The following is a 24,555-nucleotide window of genomic DNA, read 5'->3' as shown; positions in this document are numbered from 1 at the left end:
AAAAGCTTATTTTCTCACAGTCCAGTAAGCTAGAAGTCCAAATTCAGGGCCTCAGCTCCAGAGGAAGGCTTTTTCTCTCTGTCGGCTCTGGAGGAAGGTCTTTCTCCTCAATCTTCCCCTGGACTAGTGGCTTCTCTACCCAGGAACCCTGGGTCCAAAGGAAGCACTCTGCTCCTGGCACTGCTTTTGTGGTGGTATGAGGTCCCCCAGCACTCAGATCTTTAACTCTGAAAACTGTTCCTTTTCTTTCAGTTTTGGACATCCTATTCCCATTACTTCATCATCTCCATATTCTCTCTATTCCTTTCATTACTTGAATGAAATTCACGTGTCTCTTGAATTATCTCTTTTATTTCCCATGTCTTTTTTTTTTTTTTTTTCTGTTTATCTGTGTTCTACTAGATTTCATCTACATCATTTCATAATTCCCTAATTAGAATCCCTAATTCTGACTTATCCCATGGTTGGTTATAATTTGGTCTCGATTTAATTCACCAATCATGCTGTTAATTCACAAAAATTCTTCCTTTTTCCCTGATTTCCTGTTTATCATAGCAGTTTGTCCTTGATTTATGGTTGTGATAACCTTCAAATGTCTGAAATGAAAAGTTAAACCATTATAAAAATTAAATCATTGAATCATTTCTTCCCTCCATTATCTGTTTCCCTATGTTTATCATTGTACATCTTTTTCATTATGTTGATTTTCTTCAGTGGCTGGTGGTCCTTGTGATTGATTTAAAATTATTAATGGACTGGATTGATTGATTAATAACTTGGGGTATGTCATTTCTGTATGATTTCTGTGTTGTTATAGAGATATTTCCCCAAAGGACTCTGTTTCTTCACTAAGGGGGCACATCTGGACCCTGTGTGAATTGGTGTGGCATGTGAACTCTCTGAATGGAAGTTAGTTTAGTAGGCAACATGCATGAGGGTACGCACACGTAGCCACACACATCAATGCCCAAAGAGAAGGTGGTGAATGACTTCAACTGGTTTCACTCCCAGACCAAGCTGAAATTTTCTTTTTATTCTCCCATTCATATCTTTCATGGTGGTCCAGAGCAACCTGATCCCAGGCCCAGACACGGACCCTGGAAATCCTTCTGAGGCAGGTAGTTCATTTCATTGAGAGCACTTTTCTTGGGTTTGTATACAGCTACTGCCCGCTTTCATTATGAAGGGGGCTGGAGAGAGGTCGTATGGCCCCTCACATGAGAAAACCTTACAGTAAATTCTCCTGCCTAGGAACCCCTTCCTGCCCTTCGTATGCTTCACTCTAAGCATGTTTTTGTTTGTTTGTTTTGTCTGGATTTTCTGTTTATCCGACCAATGTTGTCTTAATACTGTTATTAGGCTGAGAATTTCTCTACAATTATCAAACAATTCTTTACTTTCTACTTTTTAGGAATTTCTTACAATTTCTGACCCGTAATGAGAACACTTTGTTGGTTTCCAGGGCGATTATGTATCTGTTCTTATAAAAAGATACGCCTTCTCTTCATTTGAATGATTTGGTTGGCAGCAGAGGAGTATGCTCAGTCTTCCATCCTGACCTACGTTTTTCTCGTACTGCACCTTTAGCATTGTTTCCACTTAAAAATAGGTGTATGTTTTTCTTATTCATTAGTACATACTCTTTGTGGGAAAGTTAGAAAATATAGAAAAGCAAGATGAAAAATAAGTTTTAAGCTCTCATGTAAATATTTATGATTTTATTAATATTCAGCATATTTAATTTTGCAAAAGTTGCTTCAATAATGGAGTAGAATATTCATATCTTATTTTTGGTAAGCCATTGTATCACAAATGCCACTAAATCTTAGAGCACATGCAAGAGGTCTACAGTGCAGTTCATCAGAAATGTAGTCTCCAAATACCCTTCCTGCATAAATAAAATCAGCTTTTTCCAATATTCAGTGAATAGGAATGAAATCTTTGATCCAGTCATATGTGTTCATGAGGTAATCAAACACATTTATTTCTAATTTTACAACTGAAAAAAACTGGATACTCTTCCTATTAATTTATAAATCATTGCAAAATACAATCGTAAGTCTGATCTTAAAACAGCATGGTTTTGTCAGTAAACTACGTAATTTGAACTAGAGCTTATTTTTCTCACAAACTAGAAACTGAAGGTAGGAAGTTTGGGACTACTATGGCATGAGCCTGCCAACTTTTCATCTTTCCTCTCTGCTTTCCTTAGCATATGGACCTAATTTAAATCAGTGTAAGATGACCGGGTCTGGCAGGCACCATGTTCCTCTTCTTGATTCCCTTCTGGAATTGCCAGCAAGTAGAATCCCGCTTATCCCTCATTAGATGTACTTATCCATGATCACAGTTTTTTCAGTTATACATACAGCAGCTTGGAGCAAAATCATGGTATTCATATATAAAAGAAGAAAAGGAAAGTAGATTTTGGTAGGCAGCTAGCAGTGTCTGCTTCTGAGACCAATTTCTATTATAGAGCATGGCCTTTATGAAATCAAAATAATTATGAACAATTAGGTAAAAATTATTATCAAGGCACAGGTAGACACTACGCATATTGCCACAAAGCTGTACATATATATACAAATTATAATGTAACACATATTTGAATATCCAATCATGTTTGGAAAGACATGTATGAGAAAAATGACTTTCATTTCCCTTATTAGCCAGGTGATACTTGTGACAAGCACACTGCTCAGTTGGATGGTACGCAGGAAAAAAAAGAGATGCCAACAGTTGTCAAAACAAGTGCTTCCATGGTAAGTTCTAGCAAGGGAACTGGGATGTAAGAAGAAGCTATTTCTTCAGCACAAGCATGCAAAACTTGAAAAAAGACAGCATAATTAAGATTGTTGGGAAACCACAGCTGTCAGCATACCAACCTACCTTTCATCAATTTCTAAAGAAAATATTCAGCAGTAAATAGAAACTGCCTTAGGTTCCTAGGGCTGCCATAATAAAATACTGCAAAATGGGTGGCTTTAAAGAACAGAAATATATTTTCTCACAGCTTTGGAGTCTAGAAGTCCAAATTCAGGGAATTCGTCTCACTGTCCACTCTAGGGAAAGACCCTTCCTTGTCCTTTCCGGCTTCTGTTAGCCCCAGGAGTCTCTTAACTTTCCTTTGTTGCTTGTAAATGTATCTCCACATGGCATCTCCCCCCTGCATGTCTCCTTTTCCGTGTCTCTTGTTCCTTTTATAAGATACCTTCAAACCAAAAAACCAAACCCAGTGCCGTCGAGTTGGTTCCAACTCATAGGGAACCTAAGGGTTTAAAACCCACCCTATATAACTGATAACCGTATTCAAAGAAAAACCCTATTTTCAAACAAGGTCACATTCACAGATACAGGGCTTAGGACTTCAACATATCTTTTGGGGGTACACAGTTCAATCCCTAACAGAAACCAAGTGAAAGTGGCCCAGGGTAAGTCACCTTATGATAGTTAGGAGTGGGGGACATGGGGAAGGAGTCTCCCAGACAGTCAAGCAAACTTTAAAAGACACAACCTAACTCATTTGGTTGGCAGACATAGCCACCCACAGATTCATCACCATAGCTTTTTAATTCAGCAAGGAATAATTTAATAGGTAAATCCAGAATAACTAAATTCTATCTCTAAAGACTCATTCTATGAGTCGGAATCGTGTTGATGGCAGTGGGTTTGGTTTTGGGTTTATCTTTAAAGAAAATTAAAAAGTAGCTACAGGCAGAAACAAACAAAAATAGTTCTTAATGCATATCCTGTGTGGAGAATGTTAACTAAAGCTTGGTCCTCATGGCTGAGCTCATACAGAAAAATAACAGACTTTCAAATAAGTAGTTTTTTCAGTGTTTTTTTTTTTTTTTAGTTATTTTTAAAGGTCAGCTTTTGTTATGTGTAGCAATAAGTGAAGGCAGCAGTGCAGTCTCTGCCCCAGTGTGAATGCCATCCACTCAGGGAACACTTCCCCCATGGTTGGGTGGGTGGCAGCAGTGTCCCCAGCCTCAGGTTGTACCTCCAATACAGACCAGCTGTAGGCCCTTTGCTTCTGACCAAGACAATCAATCCAAGGTGTTTCCTCCTGCCCAGCTCCCCAGTCCCAACCCCTGCTGAGATCTTAGGATTCTGATGAGATGATGTCACAGCAAGAAGGTGAAATGACCACCAAAAGAACCCACCCAAAGAAATGGAGGGGGGCGGTTTTTCTGTAAGGTAGAAGTATCAGCATACTCTCAGGTGAAAGTATGGCTTCTGTGGGCCCCTATGTTCTCTGCAGAGTCATAAAGCTAAACTTTACTGGTTATTTGATTGATTAAAAATTCTGACTCATAGTGACCCTATAGGACAGAACAGAACTGCCCCAGAGGGTTTCCAAGGTTGAAGTCTTTAAGGAAGCAGACTGCCATGTCTTTCTTCTGCAGAGCAGCTAGGTGAATTCAAACTGCTGACCTCTTGGTTAGCAGTTGAGCGCATAACTACTGTGCTACCAGGGCTCTTTATCGATTAGCATAGGAAATTACTGTGTTTTCTTTGCAGCTGAGTAGATCTAATCACCTACAAGGCCAAAATTGTTGATTGTGTGTTCTCATAAGTGAGTGGGGTGTGCTTAACTTTAAAGTGTATAGAGGGGATAGGTAGGTTAGTACACACTCTCCTCAAATTGAAAACAAATAAGGAAATGAAGAACCCTAATTTGTTTACTTCCAGACAAAGCCGATTTTATTTTTTATTCACCATTCCTGTCTTTTTTTGAGGCCTCATGTTCTCCCTCTCTCTCAAACCTCTATGCTCACACAAGGAACATGGTACCTATCACCACCACCACTAGGGCAATTAAAAAAACAATTAGTTCATTTTATTTAGACTGCATTTGGGTTTTTTCCTTAGGGTCATATTTAGGGACTGTCTATGCATTTAAGGGAAGGGAGATCTTCCTGGCTTCTATTTTAGGTAAATAGTTCGTAATTATTTGTCTGTGGCTCTTTCCTGCTCTTTGTACACTCAGGTTGTTTTGGGTTTGTTTTTCTGCTCTCTCCCTGGAAATTTTCTTTTTGCTGCTTTCATATAGAGGTTCTTAACTTACCAAAGTAATCCCATTTGCTTTTGTCAAAACCTAAATGGACAGAGAAACACAGAAATTACTGTAACAGAATATATTTATTGTGAGTAGATATGATTTGAATTGGGCTGTGTCAACCCTAAGCCATTGGGAAGTCACTCCGAAGGGAGAATAGTGAAAACAGGTTACATGGGCAGGGTCTGGGCAGGGTAGGCTCCTGAAAGTCATTGTACTTCTCCAAAAGAGCCCAACGCCTAAGGCAAACCGATCCCTGCAAAACTGCTTACTAAGCTGTTGTTTGACTTGAAGGTAACTTTAAGGAAAAGAGTTCCTTAAAGGATCAAGGTTCAAAGGGACTCCTAAGGGCAAATGGCCTGGGTGGGTCACCTCGACTTAATGGTCCCAGAAATCTGAATTTCAGTAGATATAAAATGGTTTCTCACTTTCCGTCTAGAAATTTCTGTTAGTTGGTCTGCTATGGAATTCTTTGCTAGTTTCCAATGTCATTAAAAATCTGTTCCTTTAAACGTATATTTTCTGTTATTTCTAGTGGTTTGGGATGGGAGGGAAGGTAGATGATTGTCAGCCATCTTGACCTAAATTTCTTGTACTAGTTCGTTTATTCCAGCTGCCATCGAGTCAATCCCAACTGTGCGGTGGTTAAAGTGATTGACTACTAGCTGAAAGGTCGGTGGTTGGAAACTACCAGCCGCTCCTTGGGACAAAGATGTGACAGTCTGCTTCCGTAGAGATTTACAGTCTTGGAAACCCTGTGGGGTTGCTATGAGTCAGAATCAATTCAATGGCAGTGGGTTTGGTTTTATTTTTGGTAGTTCATTTAGTGCATTTATTTCTTTTTGAAAAATAAATATTCTTTTTTTCATATTATGAAGTAATGTATACTGTCTAGAACATTTAGAAAATATGGTGAAGCAAGATAAGGAATGATAGTTTTTCTTAAAGCAGACAAAATACTGTACTATTTTATAAGTACCAAATATATTCAAATTTGCAGTAAGGATCCTTCAGTAAAGAAAGAATATTTATGTATTAATTTTAATAGAGTCATTGCCACACATATCTAAAAATGTATACATAGTGGAATACATAAACACATTAGAAAATGTGCGCCTGAATGAGAACGGTGCTTTTATTTCTCCATTTAGCCCAATGATGCGTCTCTCAACAGTATTGCTCTGACAGATGGGTCCCAGGACAAAGAGCGGAGCTTCGCAGATCCCCGAGATGGCTCCGTGGTAAGTCATCACAGAGCAACTAAAAGCGGGAAGGAAAGAGGAAGCAATTTTTTTCAAGACAGATAAGAAAAACTTGAAAGTATTATCATAACTGAAATAGCAGGGAAACCATGACTGCCACTAGATCCACTACTCTTGTAACAACCAGGAAGAAGGAGACAAAGTCAGCAATGAATAGATTCTCAGTTTAAAAGAGAACTCCACGAGTTGGAATAGATTCAACAGCAGTGGGTTTTGTTTGGTTTTTTGGTATGGCCAGAAACCAAAAAAAAATTCTTTACATATATCAAGCTTGGAGTTATTTGTTAACTTTGGTTTTCTTGACTGAGCTCATACATAAAATACCAGTGATTCAATGATCTTAACTCTGTGGGCTTTTACCTGCAGAATAAATGACAAACTTCTCATTCTGGTTGTCTAAGTTATTTAGTGCTGCCATTACAGAAATATCACAACTGGATGGCTTTAACAAAGAGAAATTTATTTTCTCAGTCTGGTAAGTTACAAATCCAAATTCAGGGAGTCTGCTCCAGGGGAAAGCTTTCTCTCTCTGTTGGCTCTGGAGGAGGTCCTTGTCCTTAATCTTCCCCTGGTCGAAGAGCTTCTCAGGCACAGGGACCCTGTGTCCAAACAATGTGCTCTGCTCCTGGTGCCGCTTTCTTGGTGGTATGAGGTCCCCAACTCTTTGCTTGCTTCCCTTTCCTTTTATCTCTTGAGAGTTAAAAGGTGGTACAGGGCCACACCACAGGGAAACTCCCTTTACCTTGGATCAGGGAGGTGACCTGAGTAAGGGTGGTGTTACAATCCCACCCTAATCCTCTCAACATAAAATTACAATCACAAAATGGAGGACAACCACAGAATACTGGGATTCATGGCCTAACCAAGTTGACACGTATTTTTGGGGGGACACAATTCAATCCATGACACTGGTATTAAAGACTTTTCACTACTTCCAGCATTTCCAGCCTCAGCTTTTAGTACTCACCTGCACAAACCCTTCAGACACATTCACTCACTTGACCTTAAGTAACAGAACTTGTACTTTATCCAAAACTTGTCATTCCCCCTCTCCCTGTCTCCACTGGGAATTCCCACTCTGTGTCTCTGCCTATCAAAATCCCACAGTTCAGGTCCCCTGGTAGTGGGTGATAGGATGGACTGAAACCAGCAAGAGACCCCCATTAGATGAGGTGGTGGTTCTCTGAAGGCAGGCTTGTGGGAGGCAGCAGATAGAACAGCAAACATGCAGACTAAGGTAGCACATTTACATGTTCCTTGGGAGCAGTTGTTTTTCAACCATTGCGCATACGTGGCACACTCCCAGGATGATGTCATTGTTCAGGGAGGTGATGCTATCAGCTCCAAGTTAGCGGGCTCTTCTGTTATGTTTTTAGTGGTTGGGTTATGGAATAGTTTTGTTTGGTTGCACAGTGAGCACGTAAGAAACAAAGTAACTTGAGTGACTATTACCAATGAGTAATTTTGTCAATAGTGCCACAGGCGATGGCATAGATAGGCTGAGGGTAATGCACAATTTCTGCCCTCCTGGCTGTCAGTCTAGCACTTATTTGCCCATTGAAGACAGTGCATTGGAATGCAAATGAGTGAGACTATCTCTAGTTTAAAGGTAATCTCAAAGTCACCCCATTTGTTGACAAAAACAAAGTAAATCATTCAAAATTCTGGTAACAGCCTTAAGTAAAAGAGTTATTTACAACAGATCATACAGTGCTGTGTTGTTGTGGGGCACTCCTGCCCAGGATCCCCTATTTTCTGTCTCAGCTCCTGGCAGCCAAGGGCCCATAAGTGTCAGCATCAGCTTTGCCTACCCTCTCACCTCTTCATACCCTCTTCATACTGAGGCCTGTGGATTTTATCATGCTAGTCGTTCAAGAATATTTTTATTCCCTCTTTTCCTACAACCACAGTCTTAGAAGAGAAATTCCTCTTCCTTTTTCTATACTGCTGACTCGCCAACTAAGTGAGCTCCCATACTTTAGATCCTTCCCACAGCTACAAGTCATCCATCTAAAATGCAAGTGTTGCGTAAAGCCCTTGCTGGTTCCCAAACGCCTCGTCAACATGAAGGCTCCTGACACAGCTCGCAAGATCTTTCTTGTTTGCCTCTCTAGCTGACTTTTACACCCCCAGCATTTTATATAAGTCATCAACAAAACAACTGCATGTGGTTCCACTTATGTACCCAGCAAAACTTGAAGCAAAATGGTGGTCAAATTGGGTGGCCAAAGAAGAAGAGGGCGGGTAGGCCTCGTTTTCTAAGATTTTCCATAACCTTTCTGTAGCCAGTTTTATTCCTAATAAGCCTGATGCTAGTCATGTTTTCCAATTTCTTTTTTCTGATAACTTCCCCATATCATTGATTCATTCTTTTGTTCAGCAAATCCTCACTGACCACATGCTGTCTGTAAATAGAATTTTTTAACATTTGGGAATGTTATAAGGTAATAAATAGAGAAAGAAAGGGATATCGTGGGCCACTTAGAGATGTCTGGGGCGAGTTAATCATTCAGATTTCCTTTTGATTTTTTTTTATAGTTGTTGGTTTTTTGTTTGTTTTGTTTTGCCTGAAAACTGATTGAAATACCAATGACATAAACAAAGTTTCAGCAGTACCAAACCAAACCCATTGCCTTCGAGTTGATTCTAACTCACATAGCAGCCCTATAGGACAGAGTAGAATTGCCCCGAAGGATTTCCAAGGAGTGGCTGGTGGATTTGAACTGCCAACCTTTTGGTTAGTAGTAGCTCACCCTAGCTCTTAACCACTGCACCACCAGGGCTCCAGTTTCAGCAGTAGTGGGTCAAAAAAAACCTCACTGGCACCAATGTCCAACCTGAGCTACTTTTGGATTGTTCGCTACTCAGAATATCTTTACTTAGAAATGTCAATCAAGATGGTTAGACCCTAAAATGTCCCACAGATGCCATCATAACCCTTATAGCACCTATGCTGAAATGTTCTAGAGCATCTTACCATTGGGAGTCCCTGGGTGGTGCAAGCAGTGCTCGGCTGCTCACTGAAAGGTTGATGGTTTGAATCCACCCAATGGTGCCTCAGAAGAAAGGCCTGGTTATCTACTTCTGAAACATCAACCACTGAAAACACTATGGAGCACAGTTCTAGTCTGACACACATGGGACCTCCATGAGTCAGAACCAACTGGACAGCAACTGGATTGGTTTAGGTGTTTTACCATGCGGTACGTTTTGAGTTCCATGCCTCTTGCCTATAAGGAGCACAGGCACCTCTGTTTGGTGCCTGTCTCTTCTGGATGGTAGAATTTTTAGTAATTCAGTAAAGGTGTGATAAGCATTCTAGCTTCAGGGGTCCTGACCCTGACAGCTATAGAGGTGAAGTCTATCCTGTGGGGGTACATCCCAGCAACACTTGACTGTTACCTCCAAGACGTCTTCAGAGGGCCCCAAGCCCTCTTATTATTAGAATTTATGTTGTGAAATAGTGTAAGGTACAGAAGAGAACCTAACTTTATCCTTTCCAAAAAGATAGTCGTGGCTTGACTTACATATTTTTTTTTATTTTGTCTTTTCTACATGTTTGAAATGCTCTCTTTATCATGAGTGAAATCCCCGTATATACAGGAGGTCTGCCTTAATTATGGCTCTAGGGTTGGTTGTTGAAATTAGTCTCTTGTATTCCTAAAATTTATATCTTTTATCCTAATCAGAACTGTAAGTAGTTGCTTGTATTACAATATTTTTGAAGAAGTAACTAGCCTTTATTAATTAAGCCTACTTTTTTCTGTTTCCCCATGGAATCCTTCACTATTGCAACTCGGGGCTTGAATTTTTTGTTCAGTTCTTTCAGCTTGAGAAACACCGAGTGTGTTCATCTCCTTTGGTTTTGCATCTCCAGCTCTTTGCACATCTCATTATAATACTTTGTCTTCACGAGCCGCCCTTTGGAATCTTCTGTTCGGTTCTTTTACTTCATCAATTCTTCCTTTTGCTTTAGCTGCTTGATGTTCAAGAGCAAGTTTCAGAGTCTCCTCTGACATCCATCTTGGTCTTTTCTTTCTTTCCTGTCTTTTCAGTGACCTCTTGCTTTCTTCATGGATGATGTCCTTGATGTCATTCCACAACTCGTCTGGTCTGCAGTCACTAGTGTTCAATGTGTCAAATCTATTCTTGAGATGGTCTCTAAATTCAGGTGGGATATACTCAAGGTCATATTTTGGCTCTTGTGGACTTGCTCTGATTTTCTTCAGTTTCAGCTTGAACTTGCATAGGAGCAATTGATGGTCTGTTCCACAGTCGGCCCCTGGCCTTGTTCTGACCGATGATATTGAGCTTTTCCATCGTCTCTTTCCACAGATGTAGTCAATTTGATTTCTGTGCATTCCATCCTGCGAGGTCCATGTGTATAGTCGCCGTTTATGCTGGTGAAAGAAGGTATTTGCAATGAAGAAGTCATTGGTCTTGCAAAATTCTATGGTTCGATCTCAGGCATTGTTTCTATCACCAAGGCCATATTTTCCAACTACTGGTCCTTCTTCTTTGTTTCCAACTTTCGCATTCCAATCGCCAGTAATTATTGATGCATCTTGATTGCATGTTCGATCAATTTCAGACCGCAGCAGCTGATAAAAATCTTCTGTTTCTTCATCTTCGGCTCTAGTGGTTGGTGTGTAAATTTGAATAATAGTTGTATTAACTGGTCTTCCTTGTAGGCGTATGGATATTATGCTATCACTGACAGCGTTGTACTTCAGGATAGATCTTGAAATGTTCTTTTTGACGATGAAAGCAACACCATTCCTCTTCAAGTTGTCATTCCCTGCATAGTAGGCTGTATGAGTTGCAATAGTGAAGGATTCCATGGGGAAAATATTAAACGATGCAGGAAGCATCAAAAGAAGATGGAAGGAATACACAGAGTCATTATACCAAAAAGAATTAGTCGATGTTCAACCATATCAATAGGTGGCATATGATCAGGAACTGATGGTACTGAAGGAAGAAGTCCAAGCTGCTCTGAAGGCATTGGCGAAAAACAAGGCTCCAGGAATTGATGGAATATTAACTGAGATGTTTCAGCAAGTGGATGCAGCGCTGGAGGTGCTCACTCCTCTGTGCCAAGAACTATGGAAGACAGCTTCCTGGACAACTGACTGGAATAGATCCATATTTATGCCTATTCCCAAGAAAGGTGATCCAACCGAATGTGGAAATTATAGAACAATATCATTAATGTCACATGCAAGCAAAATTTTGCTGAAGATCATTTTAAAACGGCTGCAGCAGTATATCGACAGGGAACTGCCAGAAATTCAGGCCGGTTTCAGAAGAGAATGTGGAACCAGGGATATCATTGCTGATGTCAAATGGATCCTGGCTGAAAGCAGAGAATACCAGAAGGATGTTTACCTGTGTTTTATTGACTATGCAAAGGCATTCGACTGTGTGGATCATAACAAATTATGGATAACATTGCGAAGAATGGGAATTCCAGAACACTGAATTGTGCTCATGAGGAACCCTTGCATAGATCAAGAGGCAGTCGTTCGTACAGAAAGAGGGGATACTGATTGGTTTAAAGTCAGGAAAGGTGTGCGTCAGGGTTGTATTCCTTCACCATACCTATTCAATCTGTATGCTGAGCAAATAATCCGAGAAGCTGGACTATATGAAGAAGAACGGGGCATCAGGATTGGAGGAAGACTCATTAACAACCTGCGTTATGCAGATGACACAACCTTGCTTGCTCAAAGTGAAGAGGATTTGAAGCACTTACTAATGAAGATCAAAGACCACAACCTTCAGTATGGATTGCATCTCAACATAAGGAAAACAAAAATCTTCACAAATGGACCAATAAGCAACATCGTGATAAATGGAGAAAAGATTGAAGTTGTCAAGGATTTCATTTTACTTGGATCCACAATCAACAGCCATGGAAGCAGCAGTCAGGAAATCAAAAGACACATTGCATTGGGTAAATCTGCTGCAAAGGACCTCTTTAAAGTGTTGAAAAACAAAGATGTCTCCTTGAAGACTAACGTGCGCCTGACCGAAGCCATGGTATTTTCAATCGCATCATATGCATATGAAAGCCGGACAATGAATAAGGAAGACCAAAGAAGAATTGACGCCTTTGAATTGTGATGTTGGTGAAGAATATTGAATATGCCATGGACTGCCAAAAGAACGAATAAATCTGTCTTAGAAGAAGTACAACCAGAATGCTCCTTAGAAGCAAGGATGGTGAGACTGCATCTTAGATACTTTGGACATGTTGTCAGGAGGGATCAGTCCCTGGAGAAGGACATCATGCTTGGCAGAGTACAGGGTCAGCGGAAAACAGGAAGACCCTCAAACGAGGTGGATTGACGCAGTGGCTGCAACAATGAGCTCAAGCATAACAACGATTATAAGGATGGCTCAGGACCAGGCAGTGTTTCACTCTGTTGTGTAGGGTCACTATGAGTCAGAACTGACTTGACGGCACCTAACAACAAAAACAACTTTTTTCTGTTGTATTAATTTATTTACTGTTTATCAATTTTTCTTCCTTGGATCTGCTTGAATTTTTTTTTTTCCCATAGTCTCTTGAATTATAAACATAGTTCATTCCTTTTTAGTGTTTGTTGTTTGCACTTAAGGGTAAGAATGCATCTATGAATAATACTTGAGACACTCTCATGAATTTTTCTTATTGAATGTTCTCATCATCTTTAATTTTATAATTTCAGATGTGATTTATTTTTCAATCCAGGATATCATCAGAATGCTTTGAAATTCACGTTTGGATCGATTTTGTAATTGTTATCTTTTTATTTCAAAATTTGTTGCATTTTGGTCAGTGAACATAGCTTACTTAAGCTCACCTTTGGGGAACTTGAAGCTGAGTGGTTGCAAGATATGAATCTTAAGGGCAGAAGAAGAAGGCAGCGTCAGTCCATAGAGTTGTGACATAGACTCAAGCCCCAAGGGAAGCCAAGCAGCCAGACAGGGAGGTCAGAAGCATCTTCTGAGTCAACGAATTTCTTCTGTAAGTGGTGAAGAGAGCACAGGCAATGTTTGGTACGGTGTTTATTTAACTTGAAGGAAATAGAAAATGCTTATACAAGTCTAGTTTTCACAGAAAACTAAAGCAGACAGCACTAGTGTTTTACAGTTTAGAATTAAAAATAACAAACCCTTAGCCCCCATATTCTATGCTGAAATCAGAGCTAGGTGTAACAAGGTTAGGAGAGCAAGTTTTGGTGGAAGACACTGCCTTTGACTTACCACTAGTGGGAAATTCTGTGGTTGGGCATGATGCTTTTACAAACAAGCCAGTTTGTTTTATGGCCTTTATGTTTGAAATAAATTCAAATAGCTAATAAAATTATACTACTCTTAAAATGATGTTTAACGGGTGAATGGATGCTCTAAAACTGTATAAACGAAACGTCTAGCCCATTGCTTAACCTGTACTTCCAAAGTCAAGGCTTTTACAGACTGAGTCTCCTCTTTCCCTTCCACTAAGTTAGTCCCATGCTTTAACAAGCAAGTGTTCTTCTGTTTGTTTTGTTTTTAAACCCCTGTGATTAGTCTCAACTCTCTACGGGGCTTTCAAAGTTTTCCATAATTTGAGATGGCATTCTTGACCAATATCTTTCTCATATTTTTCTAATATGTTGCCACAACTCCTGGCAGGCCAGTCACTCCAGTGCCCTGGGGTAGCTGAAATGCTTCAGGTATTTCCATATCTGAAATTTCTACTTCCATTTCTGGCCTGTTTCCTCTGTCCAAGTTCTGCTAATCATCCCTTGAATTTCTGCTCAAGTTCAACCACTTCTTCAATGAAAACCTTCTTGGCGACACTTTTCCTCCCTATTGCTCTCCAAAAACTCATAGTTTGCAATATAGCAATTAGCTTTTAGCATTCTATAAATGGCATTGCTTTTCTCCTCTATTACAAGTAGTTCAGGAGGAGGGGATCTTGACTCAAGGTTCTGTTTCCCCCAAGAAAGTCCCAGAAAAAATTTACATTACTAAGAGCAGGCACTCATTCAATACAATAGGTTGGCTGTGGGCCAGTTAAATCAACTCTCAGATGGACTTTGCTCCACGCTACAGATGAAGAAATGGACATTCAGTAGGTTTAAGTATTTCAAGCCATCAGCTCCAAGCCCTAAATAAATAGTACATCTCTCAATTTTAAGAACAGTGGTCTCTCCCATAGTTGAGTCATTTCAGTCTTATAAAGCATTTCTTTGGTGAAAAACATAAGGGAAGCACTGAAAAGCCATTGCCCCATTTTGAGAATTTTACTGTATGGGTAACCTCCACTCTGCAGTGGTAATTTTCAGAGCCACTGAAATCTGACTGACAAGGAATTGCATGGCCCTAGACCTGTTTTGGAAACCCTGGTTGCATAGTGGTTAAGTACTACAGCTGCTAACCAAGAGGTCGGCAGTTTGAATCCACCAGGCGCTCCTTGGAAACTCTATGGGGCAATTCTACTCTGTCTTATAGGGTCCCTATGAGTCAGAATTGACTCGACGGCAGTGGGTTTGGTTTTTTGATTTAGACGTGTTTTGTCTTTTCGTTCATTCACCAACTACAGGATTTGGGCACTTTTGTTTTAGGAATTGGCTGTATATTCATATCTTGCTTACACAATTGGAAGTGTTAGCTCCTTTAAAATAAAATAGGATGAGAAAAAGAACACGAGGCTCAGATCTGAGGCTTTCTTGTGCAATTTGTAGCACATGGTAAAGTATAAACAGGTGCTTCGTTACTGCTAAATAAATATGAGAAAACAGAAACAACAGGCTCTGGGGAAAAAGGACTCTCGCCTCGAACCAAAGGACAGACTTTATGTGTGAATAGCACATACGTGGTTTTTGAGGAATAGCAAATTTTCACCCTCACTCATATTCACAGATAATAACTCCCATGTTGACATTTGTATTGGTCAATCTGAATGTAAACCTACTAGTACCTTCCAGACCTGAGCTGTGCAGGGCTATCCAAAGATAGAGACTCAACATCCAGTAATATTGTTGGCAGTTCAGTGCTTCAGCAGAATCTCATTGAAGAGAGTTCTAAATCAATTACAGGGGGAAACTGAACTAGAAAAGATACTTAATTTCTTTCTAGTTATGATTACTCTGTATTTTTCAGTGAGAGAATTAGTATAGTAGTATTGTAATATTAATAGTAGCTAACCCTCGTATTGTATAAAATGCGTGTGCTAGATATTGTTCTATATAATTTATACAGAATAGTCATTTAATCTTCACAAAATCTCTTTGAAATATGTTCTATTATCATCACCATTTTATAGATGAGGAGACTAAGCAACAGAGAATTCTACTAACTTCTAGTCAATGGTAAAACCAGGATTAGAACCCAAGCAGTCTGGCTCCCAGATCCATGTCAAGAACCACCTAGCTGTGTCACCACTTAGAGTTTAAGACCAAACATGTGACCAGCCACATCCAGAATATCAAAATGACGTTATAATTATCAGATTGTATGACACCAAGCCCGGTAATTTCCGCATCTCACAAAAGATATAAAGAGCAAATACTTAAGAGCCAAGAAGGCACAGTTATTTTGACGTTGATGTAGCACCCTCTTGAACAGCATGTATGAGCTGTACAGGTCTAAACTGAATGCAGAAACAAAGGACCCCAGAAGCAGGCCCTTCATGAAACCAAGAATTGCTATTTTTGAAAAGAACTCATTATACTGCAGAATATAAATCAGGTAGAAATGCTGGGTACACTGTATTTATGAAAAATTTTTGTGTTCACCTTCCCTTGCTTTACAGTCTATATTTGAGACTATTCCAGATATACCGGTTCATGCCAATGGATCGTCAGACCCCGGAGAGAACCCAATTCAAAATGCAATGAGCGGTGAGTGAGACTACCTCCAGTTGAACTTAAGCTGTGTCTTCTCTCTTTCGCTCTGGCACACAATACAGTTAGCAGTGAATTTCTAAAAGTAAAGTGTAAGTGGGTTTTTCTCCCCGTTATGAGTCTATCACTTCCAACACTACCTACTCCCACCCACTCCAAGACACCCCATTCTGTCATACAGAGACAAGATTAATTGAGCAAAATAGGAAGCAGTATTTTTTCCTCCACTGCTTAGAAACTACTCACTTGGGTAGTGTCTCTGATTTGGGGCCTCTTTCACAAGTAATCTGGATCGACTTAAAAGGTACAGGTGGGCCAGGAAGTAGTCCACTTCCAAGAATCCCTAATCACTGCCCAAATATGTGCAGCACCAGAGTAGCCTGTGGCGTGCAAGCTTACAAGATGAGTTTGTTTGACCGGGCCTTGTGCAATTGAGCAGTGACCCTAAATGGGCTCTCTACGTAGGTTCAGCATGGAATCTCAAACCCTCCTTATAGAAAACAGGCCCTTTTGGAAATACTTTTGTAATTCCTAGAAGTTTTTCCTAAATATGTGCACACTTCTTATAAACATCAGAGCCGGTAACTTCAGCACTAACTTCAAATGTCAAAGAATTTGGGGAGATGAAAATGTTTGAAAATCATTGTGATGTTGGTTGCACAACTCTATGACTATACTAAAAACTGTTGAATTGTACACTTTAAATTGATGAATTTTATCTGAATAGAACTTTCATCAAAAATAAATAAATAAGAGAGAAAGAATTTGTCAGGAATTATTCCACATCATTTTATTTGCAGCCATGCTGTTATTCAGTTCAAATCATGCCTCTGGGAGATAGACGTCTACATGGAGAGAACTGCTGGTTTGGGACATGAGTCTGTTTAATTGCTGCTCTCCAAAGAATGCTTAAGTTAGCGCATCATTTAATACTTTACCTTCCTCTGTTGTAAATAAAAGCCTCTGTGTGAAGAGTGAAAATCATAATTCTTCCTTTGTTATTTTGTAAGTTTTTGCTGTACCCATTTATTGGGTTTTTGACTGTGATTACTTTCTAGAATTTTTAAATCTGTTGATATATTTCTTTCTTTAACTTTTAATGTAAGATTAATTAGATCTTCTATTATTTCTGTCTTTTTCCTTTTTTTTTTTTTTTTTCCTATTTGGTTGTCTTTTAGCCAGTGTCTACAAAAGAGGGGGAAAGAGAATGACTTTTTTTTTTAATCAAATAATTCTTTATATTCCATATGAACAGTTTAGCCAGGCAATGAAACAAGATGTTAAGCCAAATTCTGAATCACTAATCGAGTTTAGTATTGCTCAAGAGATTTCTGGATTTACTTGTTTTGGGTAAAGAAATTTATTTCCTGAATTTTCAAACTACCTTGAAGAAAAACATTTATACGGGGGCCATTCAGCTCTTTCTTAATGTGCATTATACAAGGTCAGGAAACTGAATGCAGAGACAAAGGACACCAGGTTATCATTGAAACCTGTCGCTATCATGTTGATTCCAACTCATAGTGACCCTATAGGACAGGATAGAACTGCCCCATAGAGTTTCCAAGGCCGTAAATCTTTACGGAAGCAGACTGCCACATCTTTCTCCTACAGAGGGGCTGATAGGTTCAAACTGCCCAGCACTTAACCACTGTGCCACCAGGGCTCCTTAACCAGTATCAGGTAACCAGTATTATTACTGAATTCAGATTAATTCTAAACAAACCTAGCAGTGAAATCCAAATAAAATTTTAACAACTTTTAAGAGGCAAATGCTCAACAGTTTGGACACAAGACAAGGGGAGCGAACCCAAAAACCAAGCCCATTGCCATCACGTTGATTCCGACTTATAACGATCCTATAGGACAGGGTAGAACTGCCTCACAGGGTTTCCAAGGAGTGGTTGGTGGATTTGAACTGCCAAACTTTTGGTTAGCAGCCTGAGCTCTTAACTACTACACCAGTAGGAAGGAATTCTAGTAGAGACTCGGGCCTTTCTTCCTCTGCTTTAAGCTTCTGGTTCCCCATTAGCAATAATATTGAGTTAGGTAGACTTATTTTAATATCATAAGAATATATAGAAATTCTCGTTTTGGAAATTTCCTCTAATAATCCTCAGTGACTTTCATGAGACATAAAAATCTAAACTAAAAAAAATCAATTAAATAGCAAGCATGTTTGAATAATGACAGAACTCTGTTCATGTGGACGCCTGATCACATTGCACTATGGTCTACCTGACATCCTTGGGGAGTCTGATGCACCGTGGGTGCTAACGGCTTCAAGTGCACGCACACTCACTGGTAGAAGTTTTTTGCTTATTTTCCAAATAAATGATACTGATTGATTAAACGGCATATTAAATATTGTGCATCCTTTGTTATTTTAGATGATCATTATCTGGAAAAGAACATTCCACCAGAGGCCGAAGAGCTGTCCTTTGAAATATCTTATTCAGAAATGATTACAGAGGCTCCAAAAAGAAATAAATTACAGAAGTCAGTGATTAAGAAAGAAGACTATGCTTTAACTGTAAGTAAAATTTCCATGCTTATTCCAATAACTTCCTGTGACTTCTCCACAGGATAAAACTACTGGCTTTTTTAGATTTTTTAATTTCCCTTTGGGTTCACAAGGGGATTTTGAGGGGCAAACCATCAGCACCACACAACACCGGGGTCAGGTAGGCAGCATTTGTTGTGCAGTGCACAGCCTTCTTGGCCATACATGGTGGCCCTGGGTGAGGAGGAGGCGTGAGGGTGTGTGATGAATACTGCCTGGCTTGGATGCTTTCATGCACTTCATATTGTTATGTTACTTATAGGTCAATGCAGACCCTAACTGTATACCTAATTGTGCCTATAAAAGGCACACATTAAGAAAGGTGCTTCACAAAGTCACGGTCATAGCAACAAGGAATGACAGCTCATAGGACAGACACTAAAGAGTCATCAAAAACACATTCCAGGTCTTATAATGTTTCTTACAGGAGGGGCAAACGGAACCATATATTATCCTGAAAGCCTCACTATATACTTCCAGGATATTTTATCCTGAAAGCCCAATGTGAGATTTATATTACTTTGATCTATTTGCTTCTCAACAAATGCATCTTGGAAGTGTTCATAATGTGGCACCCTGAATACTCTGTGTTGATCAGGCTGGGAGCATGACAAGCAGTGCCCAGGCAGTGTCAGAGCTAAAGAAACGAGTCACCTAGAAATAAGCAGCGTCTGCACCAGGCATCCTGGACCATGCCCAAACAGCCACACCGTGATGGGGAGAGGAAGAGGACAGGGCAAGACCTTAGAGGCTCACTGAGTGCCATCTCCCTGCCTGACACTGCACTAGGTATTCTAGCCATACAGTGGACCCTAAGGACTACTCCCATTTTACAGCTGAGGAGACTGAGACCCAGAGAGGCTAAGTAACATGTCCAAATCCTGGCAGCTAATAGGTGACAGAAACAGGATTTAAACCTAAGAGTGTCAGACTCTCAGACCCTTCTGGTCCCTAAGCAGACTGTCTCTGTGTTGGAGGGCAGAGTGGTGTCCTGAGACAACAGAGGGAGCCCAGCAGGAGTCTGGATTCAGGGGAAGCTCTCTGAAGCTTTAGAGAGAAGTCACCCAAGAGTGGACACAAGACCACATGCCTCCACATCAAAACTGTCTCCTGCCAAGGTTGGGTTCGGTCCCGGGGGCAGGTCAGCTTCACATGGAAGACTTTGCATGGGGGTTTAGCACATGATAATTGCTCAATAAATGCTTGCGGTTCTTGTGTATATTGTTATGTATTGTCATGTGTGGCCTTTGTTTCAGAAAGGAGGTAAACCACGTTTTACAGTTTTACTTTTAGGGTTCTAAGGAATAATTGAATGAACCAATGGGTGCTTGGATGGTTTAAAAAAAAAAACCCAGGAAACTAATTTAGGAAGCCCCTATGGAGAATATTTACTTTTAAAACTGTGCAACTTAAATTCTATGTTAGCGTTTTTAAATATCAGGTTCTTTGAGAGCGAGTCCACCTGTGGATATTATATAGGACCAACCTCTTGCTTTTAAGAGGTCTTGCTGCTTAGATTCTCTACAACATTTCCAGATTATTGAAGGTTTTGTTGATGTTGCTGTTGTTGTTTTGGAGTATTTTCTTCTAGTGTGGAAATGGAGAACATAACAGTATCATTGTCTTCAAAATGTTGATAGGGTTATATGGCGCTTTCAGTGCATTTTGCTTTTTGAGGAATATTTGGAATTATCGAAATTTGATTTTTAAGGTGGAATAATGGCTGCCTCAGCAAGCATATGTTAGCAGTTTCCACTGGGAGATTACCAAGAATCCTTTAAGCATGCAGTTCACTATAAATGATGTCTGATAAAAGGAATGGCTGCCCCTCCTTCCCCCCCCCCCAAAAAAAAGCATATAGCTACAGCTTTCCTGGGATAAGAACCTGGATGGTGTTGCTTTGAATTTGTGTGTTACAGGTAATCCAGATGGTCGGGGCCATGGTACCTTCTACGGGGTGCCTGGCATTTTGTAGATGCTGGTCAACGATACAGCACAAATATGCCTGATAAGAAGGCAGTTTCCACAGCTGTGAGGGGAGTGTTGTAGTATATCTCTGATCACTGTTTTGTATAGTAGTGATCTGCACATGTTCTCAAAATTATACTAATAAAGGCTTTCTATTGTGCAGAGTGCTCTTCAGAGAAGTTTTGGAAATAATATGTTTTGCTGTATAGCTTAAGAATGACCAGGTGGCATTTGAATGAAAGTATAATAACTTTCCATTGCTGTAAAAAGTAAATAAATATCCACAATATGTATTTTAGAAATTTATTGTTAAGAAAACCAGATTTGGCTTAACAGAAGCAGGTGATCTGTCTGTTGAAGACATGAAGAAAATCCGCCGTCTTTCTCTGATTGAATTGACTGCCTTTTTTGATGCCTTTGGAATTCCACTTAAAAGAAATAAAACAGAAAAAGTAAAAGGGCGAGGTAAGTAAAAAGACTGGTTTCATCTGATTTGAATGCTTAACTAAATTGGAAGAAGGTAGTGCTTTTCTGATTCTTTCTTCTTTCTCCCTTTATTAATGAAGACAATGGCATTTTTGGAGTTCCACTCACAGTCCTATTGGACAATGATCGAAAAAAAGACTCTGGAGTGAAAGTTCCCCTTGTATTACAAAAAGTGAGTAGAAAGCACATGAGGAGAAATTGATGGAGCCTTGTGATTGTGATTTGGCACTTTGTAAACCCACTAAAGAAGACCCTGGGTGGTGCAAATGGTGAACGCACTCAGCTGCTAACCTAAAGGTTGGAGGTTTGAGTCCACCCAGAGGCACCTCGGAAGAAAGGCCTGACAAGCTACTCTAGAAAAATCAGCCATTGAAAACCCTATGGATCACAGTTCTATTCTGACACACATGGGGTCTCTATGAGCTGGAGTCAACTTGATAGCAACTGGTTTTAAACCCACTAATAAATTTTCTTTCAGATTTGAAAACTCTAAAACCCTATGAGGACTCAGGCCTGTTGTAGTTTTTAGCTTTATTCCATGTGTCCCCGTAGATGTCCCCCAAGCACTGGGACCAGTTTGCCTTGATGTGCACTTTTGGAACCTCTCATATTGTTCAGGTGATAGACACAGATGCTCTGGTACATGGCTTCCTTCCGTTGTATTTTTTCAATTAAAAATTTTTTTCAAATGTTATTTGTGTTATATGTTTTTATGTATATTTACTTATTCTTTCTGGGATAAAAGATAACTCATATAATTAGCAATAAAATTTACTGGTCATGGAAATAATTAATTATTAAGATATATTACCAGTTGGGTGATTCTAAAATGTGTATACATAATCATTTCATTAGGTTTACAAAAAGAGGTTAAGAAAGTCTAAAACTCAATTTATTCTGGTGGTTTTTCAGGCATGACTGGAAAATATGATGCATCTAGACAAAGAGAAAAATTTCTATTGAAGAAAATTTTGAAAATGATATTACGCAAACTATGATATAATAAAACTCTGACCATCATTGCTGAATAGCTGATCTGCTTCTAAGTCACCAATTTTTTACAACCAGTGATTTACATAAGTGTGCATTTATTCAACAGTGACATCCCATGGCGCAATGAGAATTTCAAGCCCTAAACATATCTTATTGAATTTTAGAATAAGTTTTTGAATGATATACATAAAAATACCAACTGAGGAAATATGTACTTTATTTGCACTAACAATTCTACACTTCTCTTCTGTCTTCCTGAATTTTGCATACAATGCCTCCAATTGAGCAATTGCTCAAAACAGTGACTGACTGTCTTGTGATGGGAGAAGGGAGGATGGCAACCAGAGAGCCAGGGAGTGCTAGTGACTTGCCTTTGTGTGCAGGTGCCACCTATAGCGCAACACTCTGCCCAGGAGCTGTGCTGGGCTGTGCCCAGGATGTCATGAGCAGTGACATTGAGCAGCTCGAGGAGGTTGATGTTATCTCCCTTTTACTGATGAGGCAACTGAGGCACAGGAGAGGGAGATAACTTACCCAAGAGCACACAGCCAGCAAGAGGTGGAATGGAAACAGAAACACAGCATGTGTCAAAGCCCAAAGCCCACGGTGACTTGAAGTTTTTTTTCTGACTTGGATTAAAACCTGAATTATGCCCTTTACTCTCTACGTGAAGGACAGAGTTTGAAGAAAATCCATAAAATCTTAGACAGAGAAGATTCAGTAGAGGTATTCATATTATTACATAGGTACAAAAGGCTAGCACAGAACTTAGCAAATGGAAACGCTGATCAATAAATGCTAATTAAACTAAAACTGGATTTATTTCACATTAGCAACAGCTCAGTAGATGTTAGCTCTTATTACTACTGGTGTTGTGTTCCTCAGAAAGACACCTTGAGGTACTAAGCTCCCACTCCTGTGGGATAGCCTTTGTATGGCCATGCTTCCTTCTAAATATCTATTTCTCTCTACACTGTGTGCCAACCAGCATCATTTCTCGAAAGCAAAATAACAAAGACTTTGGGTCCTCCTCTTATTGTGTGACCGACCTTGGGCAAGTTACTTATCCTCTTTGTGTCTCAGTTTCCTCAGCTCTAGAATGGGGATAGTAACAGTACCTACCTCATTGGATTCCCCCATGTGTCTGTCAGTTTGTCATACTGTGGGGGCTTGTGTGTTGCTGTGATGCTGGAAGCTATGCCACCGGTATTCAAATACCAGCAGGGTCACCCATGGAGGACAGGTTTCAGCTGAGCTTCCAGACTAAGACAGACTAGGAAGAAGGACCCGGCAGTCTACTTCTGAAGAGCATTAGCCAGTGAAAACCTTATGAATAGCAGCAGAACATTATCTAATATAGTGCTGGAAGATGAGCCCCCCAGGTTGAAAGGCACTCAAAAGATGACTGGGGAAGAGCTGTCTCCTCAAAGTAGAGTCGACCTTAATGATGTGGATGGAGTAAAGCTTTCGGGACCTTCATCTGCTGATGTGGCATGACTCAAAATGAGAAGAAACAGCTGCGAACATCCATTAATAATCGGAACCTGGAATGCATGAAGTATGAATCTAGGAAAATTGGAAATCGTCAAAAATGAAATGGAACACATAAACATCGATATCCTAGGCATTAGTGAGCTGAAATGGACAGGTATGGGCCGTTTTGAATCGGACAATCACATAGTCTACTATGCTGGGAATGACAACTCGAAGAGGAATGGTGTTGCTTTCATCGTCAAAAAGAACGTTTCAAGATCTATCCTGAAGTACAACGCTGTCAGTGATAGCATAATATCCATACGCCTACAAGGAAGACCAGTTAATACAACTATTATTCAAATTTACACACCAACCACAAGGGCCAAAGATGAAGAAATAGAAGATTTTTATCAGCTACCGCAGTCTGAAATTGATCGAACATGCAATCAAGATGCATTGGTAATTACTGGCAATTGGAATGCAAAAGTTGGGAACAAAGAAGAAGGACCAGTAGTTGGAAAATATGGCTTTGGTGATAGAAACAATGCCCGAGATCGAATGATAGAATTTTGCAAGACCAACAACTTCTTCATTGTAAGTACCTTCTTTCACCAGCATAAACGGCAACTATACACATGGACCTTGCCAGATGGAACACACAGAAATCAAATTGACTACACCTGTGGAAAGAGACAATGGAAAAGCTCAAAATCATCGGTCAGAACAAGGCCAGGGGCCGACTGTGGAACAGACCATCAATTGCTCCTATGCAAGTTCAAGCTGAAACTGAAGAAAATCAGAGCAAGTCCACGAGAGCCAAAATATGATCTTGAGTATATCCCACCTGAATTTAGAGACCATCTCAAG

At 39.9% G+C, this 24,555-nt stretch overlaps 1 protein-coding gene across 1 annotated transcript in view; it reads left to right on the top strand.

Moving 5' to 3' along the window:
* The window catches only part of ARHGAP28 (Rho GTPase activating protein 28), a 102,781-nt gene that overhangs the window by 30,654 nt on the left and 47,572 nt on the right, over positions 1-24,555 (top strand). The window contains exons 3-8 of the mRNA XM_010586826.3: positions 2,670-2,762; positions 6,214-6,303; positions 16,112-16,199; positions 18,593-18,735; positions 21,033-21,198; positions 21,300-21,391. Of these exons, the coding sequence (XP_010585128.1) occupies positions 2,670-2,762; positions 6,214-6,303; positions 16,112-16,199; positions 18,593-18,735; positions 21,033-21,198; positions 21,300-21,391 (672 nt within the window). The remainder of the gene's footprint in view (positions 1-2,669; positions 2,763-6,213; positions 6,304-16,111; positions 16,200-18,592; positions 18,736-21,032; positions 21,199-21,299; positions 21,392-24,555) is intronic.

Source organism: Loxodonta africana, chromosome 11 (genome assembly GCF_030014295.1).
Source record: "Loxodonta africana isolate mLoxAfr1 chromosome 11, mLoxAfr1.hap2, whole genome shotgun sequence".
Classification (NCBI taxonomy): Eukaryota; Metazoa; Chordata; class Mammalia; order Proboscidea; family Elephantidae; genus Loxodonta; species Loxodonta africana.
The sequence above is the reverse complement of the archived record's forward strand: the minus strand, read 5'-3'. Positions and strand labels throughout refer to the sequence as shown.